Genomic DNA, 6,507 nt, shown 5'->3' on the forward strand with positions numbered 1-6,507 from the left:
TAATGTAAAACACACGAAGGTCCAATAACCCAACTGGTTCCAGTCAGCCCACACAACCAGGAAAGATCATGAAATATATTTAAGGTCATATAGATTTAAAGTCAAATAGATTTAAGGTCATACACGTCCCAGCAGTAGACAAGCATCTGTGTGTGATCCTATCTGTATGTATGTGCATTCACACACATGGAAGTAGGAAGAGGATACATGTGGCAAAACATTAACAACTGCTCAATCTCACTGCAATATTTATTAGTGATCTTTGCAATATTCTTTCAATATTCAGAACAATTCTGGTTGAAGAGAAAAACCCACAAACAGACCAAAAAACATCTTACATTGAATATGCTCATGAATTGAAACTATTTTGAGCCATCAGAAGAAAAGAGCAAAGAATTTTTGTTGAGCTAATGATTATATAGGAAGAAAAGTAGCCCCATTGTGGGTGAAGGCTGGATAATTAGAGGCCTTCTCTTTTAAGCTACATGAGAAACAAGAAGCCCTGTAAATAAATGTGAAAATCTTACCAGCACTAAAAATATTCTCATGTTAGGCTACATCCAAATTTCTGGAAATTATTGTTAATTCTGCCCAGGAAAATGTGGAGAAAATAAAAGTCTTCTTACATTCTTACAATTACAAAATAAAAATGCCTCTGCTCTTCAAAAAAAAAAAACAAACAAAACTAAAATGAAAGCACTTTAGTGGCTCATATAACTAAGAAGTCCAGAGGGACGTAATATTTCCTATAAAAATAACCACAATTTTTTGAATGTGTCAAAATGGAAAGATGTTTTCTCTTTCTTTGTGCTTTCCTCAGTACCTACTTTAACCTAACTCTGATCCCAAAACGATAGCCTGTAGACCTAAGAATATCTCATTCCCTTTAAGGAAAGGGAAAATATCCTTAAAAACAAAGGTTGCACCAAAACAAATATTCACCATGCATCCAAGGCCTCAAGCCATAGCTATGTGCAGAAAACAGAGTATGATTACCAGCTCTGCCTTGAGTACATAGCTTCCTCCACAAGTCAGGAATAGCACATCTCTGCCCCAAAGGAAACAAATCTGCTAGGAATTTTAAAGGAAAAAAAATAGATACAACTAAGGAGTGAATGACTGAGCCGTAACCGGTGTGGCACATATTCTCTTATCAGTTCTCACCTATTCCTTCTGTATGTTGATTCATTTCACATGCAGGCTATGAAGTGACCACTAGAAATCGCTTCTGAGAGTTCATAATACATTCTTTTTTTTTTTTTTGGTCCACTTTGGAGCTTGAACTTTGGGCCTGGGTGCTGTCCCTGAGCTCTTCAGCTCAAGGCAAGTGCTCTTCCACTTGAGCCACAGCATCATTTCTGGTTTTCTGGTGGTTTATTGGAGATAAGAGTCTCACGAGGAATTTCCTGCTGGGGCTGGCTTTGAACCGTGATACTCAGATCTCAGCATCCTGTGTAACTAGCACTACAAGCAGGAGCCACCAGTGCCTGGCATCACAATACATTCTTATGATAGATGATCCGGATTTATATGGAAAACTCTTGTGCTCTAGTAAATCTGGAACGTAAAGAGACATTGCCTGCCTTCATGAATCACGTAACAATGTTAAGAATTTTTGATCCAGGTTCTAAAACTTGGAGATATTTGATTCTCCAGTTGGATTTGTGACATGTGGATGAACCTGAAAAGGAAGATTTATAGGAAAGACTATGTATCTACTGATTAATGAATGGTCCCCTTCATTCTTTACAAATGAAGCATTTGGTATGGGTTTAGGATCATGTGAAAGCCAGATGCCATGATGTCACCTAAAGATCCTTGATTCTTGCTATGCATAACCTGTAGGATTCTCTCACACAGAGAAACGTGTGTGTTCCATGCTAATATTTAGGAAATGATGGAATCAGATGAAAGGGTACTGTAGTCCTGCCTTCCTCTGAATCGCACACTATTTAGCAGAATCCAGGAAGCATATTTTGGAAGATCCAAAAACAAATTGGGAGAGAAGCTCACATGGAGGCCTTCCTCCACCAGCTGGTCTCATCTTCATAGTCATGCAGCTCTTTCCAAAATATGGAAAGAGAGACTTGAGCCCCAGTTAAACCATCAGTCTTCGGCTCAACCAACATGTTAACTGTAGCATAATTTATTATACATGGCTTATACATATTTATATTCTCTATTCTGCTAAAGAAAAAGCACATGTGTGGATATGGGTGTGAATATTTTTCTGGATGAGGAATTCTAATTTTAAGTGCTCTTTTAGTGTCACAAGAAGCCACTCTAGTTTTTCCAATTAGCTAAGTAATTACTGGTATATCTTCTGTTTTTGATAATGCATATTTTATTATTTTTCCAGACTCCATGAAACTATTAAGGAAGAAAGCTCACCCATCTGAGAAGTGACAGCTTGAAGATTCAAGACAACATGTAGTTTTATATCAGTACCTATGCTTTTAATCATTTCATTTTAAATGCCTCTATTCCTGGACTCAACCTTAAATGTTCATGATTTACTATATATTTAGGAGCAGTGATATTTTATTTAGGGTTTCAATTATATTTGTAGAAGTGATTGCTCTACACTATATATACTATATTTTGGCATTTGAGTATTAAAATGATGATAGCTTCATAAACCAAATTGAAATGTTATTCTTCTTTGTCTAGATTCTGTATGAACTTATAAGGTGAAGATCATATATTCTTATAAAATATGAAATAACTTATCTTGAAAGTATGAAGCTAAACCATCTGGGGCCATTTCTCTCTTCGCTCATGGGTTCATGCTCGCAGTAGCAGCTCTGGTCTGAGGCAGGGAGCCTGTGGTATCCCCCCATATTCGCTATGAGTTTACCTCTCAATCCCAAACCTTTCCTCAATGGACTAACAGGAAAGCCAGTGATGGTGAAACTTAAGTGGGGGATGGAATACAAATGCTACTTGGTATCTGTAGATGGCTATATGAATATGCAGCTGGCAAATACAGAAGAATACATAGATGGGGCATTGTCTGGACATCTGGGTGAAGTTTTAATAAGATGTAATAATGTCCTTTATATCAGAGGTGTTGAAGAAGAAGAAGAAGATGGGGAAATGAGAGAATAGCCACTCGGGGGATCTTTTATATATACATATATAAATATATTTCTAGACAATAAAAATTTGTCAATCTGAAAAAAAACCATCTGACTTCAGAACTATTTTGAGAATATTTTGAGCCTCTCCTGTATACGTATATCTTTAAAATAATCATGATTTAAAGACAAGGAAGATTTTTTCGTCTTTTGTAGGGTTTATGCATCTTCCTGTTGAGAAGTAATTCTCCATAGCATTTCTACATGTCTGATGAGACTTTTTTGTCCTGGACTGTCTTTTCAAGGATGCTTACACAATAGGCAGAAACAAAGAGATACTGTTTCCTTCTGGGATCAAATGTAATCTTGCTTCCTGATCAGAATCATAAGAATAACTTTCTTCATCCAGCAAAAATGTTGGCTAACCTTGCAAGTAGTTCACGAAGATTAAGAAGCTTAGTCTGAGCTTGAGGTAGCTGTCCTGAAATGTACATTTATTGTCTAGAAAGGCAAGCACTTGGCCATGTGAAAGTAAGGGTTGAAAATTGGACACCAGTCTACTATTGCCGTAAGTATCTAAGTCCATTTTGGCTCATTGACTCCTTTCTGGCACAATGCATGGAAATGTGACAAATCAAGCTAGCAGCTGCGCTATGCTCTTGCTTAGGAACCATTTTGCCACAAGACCTCTTCTCTCTCAGGTGTCCCCATTCTATGCTTCCTGATGTTGAATGTGAGCACATCATTGCTGAATAAAATTTGCATTGATTATATTGTTTCAGATGAAGTATTAAATCCTGTCCGTATTACTCTATCCAGAGCCAGAAGTCCTCTATACAGAGGTTTTCATATAAAAACTAATGATAATAAAAAAAATTGCAGATGCTGTGTAGATCTGTTCAGGATAAATCTGAAAGAAAACAATACATTCACAAAATTAACAACGAAAAAACCATGTAACATGGATGAAATGCAAGGTAATACTTAACACCACACACAATTTATTGGTTGAACTGATATATCCTCAAGCTTTTGTCTTTAGTCCTTAGAGGCAATGCATATGCTACAGATCTGGATATCTAGCATCTGGCAATCATTGTCCCAAAGCCTACAAGTTAGTGCTTCTAGGAATTCTTTAATTACTTGTTATTTATTACTGGTGTAAAGTAATAGTCCCATTTATGGAGGGTGGTGGTCCTCTTCTTTTCCTATAGAGGACTTGATGCAATACTTGCACCATGAGAACTAGCTATGCTTGATAAATGTCTCAAAAAAATGTCGCAGCTGAAAATAAATAGATTCTGGATCATCGATAATATAGTTTATCACTAAATTATTAACTTTATGCCACCCACTCACTTTTTTTCACTCATTCCAGTCATGCTTGCTTCCTTGATAGTAATGCCCAGTACTCATTCAGACCCTTGCATTTCTTGATCAGTTACTTAGTTTCAGGCTCACTGACTCTTTCTTTCCTTACTTAATTCACACTATGCTTAAATCTCATTTCCTTGAAGAAGACCCTGGACCATCACTTGAAAATATATGCTTCTCCACTCTACTTGTGTTTACTACAATGTTTTTATTTATATTATGCCATATGTCTCCTATTTGTGCATCATCTATCTCCTCTTTCACTTCAAGATGTTTATAAAAGATAGTTCGTGATGAGTAGATGCTTGTTGTTGTATAAATGAATGGATTAATAAAGCATGTATAAATGATGAAGGTTTGTATTCAGATCAACATTTATATAGTTTGGCTGCTTAGTGGATTTTTGTGGAGTTTATGACATTTCTCTCTGCCTTTCTGTCTGTTTCTCTCTCTCCCTCTCTCTCCCTGTATGTGTCATTCTCTCTATCTCAGAAGGAAAGCTGTGTTTTCTTGTCACATTATTTTCAGTATTTTTAATATTTATCCTTTCTTATTTCTTCATTTACTTTTCTTAAGGCCTCAGTATTTTTAATCTAATTTAAATTGATATATGCATATGTGAATCACACATTGTTTTACAAGTATTTTACTTAATCTTTCATTAACTTAATCTTTCATTCAAGTTTCTAAAGTGAAGATCTTATGATACCTTGTAGTATTATAGTGTTATAACTTTTTTTAAATCACATTAAACATTATTTAGTAAAATTCTATCTGTTCTAATTTCAAAACATAGTTTTAAACTAATATTCAAACTATAAACTCATTTATACATACTCTATTACCATGTTTTTCTTTCCCTAAATTGACTAGTATTATCCTCACATCCTTTATTTATTTGATTTTATGATTATTTTAACTTATTTTTTCTAACCAATAACTCCCAGAAACTTGCTATTTTCTAAGTTAGACAGATTAATCTGTAGTTCTATGTATAGATATCACCTTGAGACTTCTGTTTATTTCTATTTTAGATGAAATTGACCCTTTGCTGGATCCAATGTCATAATCACTCTAAGCTAATCCATCATTTTCTCAAATTACATGTATATTAATTTTCCTCACACTTGTATGTACCCTCCCCCCCATCTTTAGATCTTTCTAATGTACTGCATGGGGCCTTCATGGTTTTTAAGCTGAACACCTGTTTTTCCTTTTGGATATGTAGTTTTTGATATTCCTCTTATTCCTACCTCTTCTATTTTCTTTACTTGACTATTTGAACTGTATTTAGTCAAATGTAGAGACTCTTAGATTAATCATGTCACTGCAATTTTTCTTTGATATATTTCCTTCTTTGTATTCTTTTTATCTCCATTCTAGAGTTATTTTCTCCATAATCCAAACTTTATACAGTATTTATGCTTATAAATTATATATTTTATTTCCAATAGCCTTTTCTGCATTTTAATTATTACTTTTACATAACATATAATTGTTTTTGCGTCTAAAGATGCAATTTTGTAAATGTCATCTTGTATACTGGAAATTATCTTGGTTTTTACTTGGGACAGCCATTTCATTTTTATAATCCAAACTTTATACATTTCTAAAATCCAAACTTTATACAGTATTTATGCTTATAAATTATATATTTTATTTCCAATAGCCTTTTCTGCATTTTAATTACTACTTTTACATAACATATAATTGTTTTTGCATCTAAATATACAATTTTGTAAATGTCATCTTGTATTCTGGAAATTATTTTGGTTTTTACTTGGGACAGCCATTTCATTTTTATATTAGTCCTTTACTTTCAATACCTTGATTGTCAGTATCATAAAGATAATATGAGTAATACTTTGGTTATTGACTGATAAGAACCAGAAGTGAAAAGAGTGCTTTTCTTTGTATGAATAGAACGTGTTGGCTGGCTCTTTGGGGGCAATGAGTCAGGCACCTGACTTTTAAGCAAGGGACTCTTTAAATTCCAGAATTAGAAAAGATTTACACGGAGAAGCCAACATTGGAATTAGCTCCTTTATTTCTTACC

The 6,507-nt window shown here is 34.4% G+C and overlaps 1 protein-coding gene across 1 annotated transcript; it reads left to right on the forward strand.

Moving 5' to 3' along the window:
* Positions 1–2,847: 2,847 nt before the first annotated feature.
* Positions 2,848–3,127, forward strand: LOC122111939 (small nuclear ribonucleoprotein F-like). Its single transcript, XM_042684761.1, has one exon. It carries the CDS (start codon positions 2,848–2,850, stop codon positions 3,106–3,108), a length of 261 nt encoding a protein of 86 aa, XP_042540695.1. The 3' UTR covers positions 3,109–3,127.
* The last annotated feature ends 3,380 nt before the right edge of the window (positions 3,128–6,507 follow it).

Source organism: Dipodomys spectabilis, unplaced genomic scaffold (assembly GCF_019054845.1).
Source record: "Dipodomys spectabilis isolate Male_0828 unplaced genomic scaffold, ASM1905484v1 ptg000089l, whole genome shotgun sequence".
NCBI lineage: Eukaryota > Metazoa > Chordata > Mammalia > Rodentia > Heteromyidae > Dipodomys > Dipodomys spectabilis.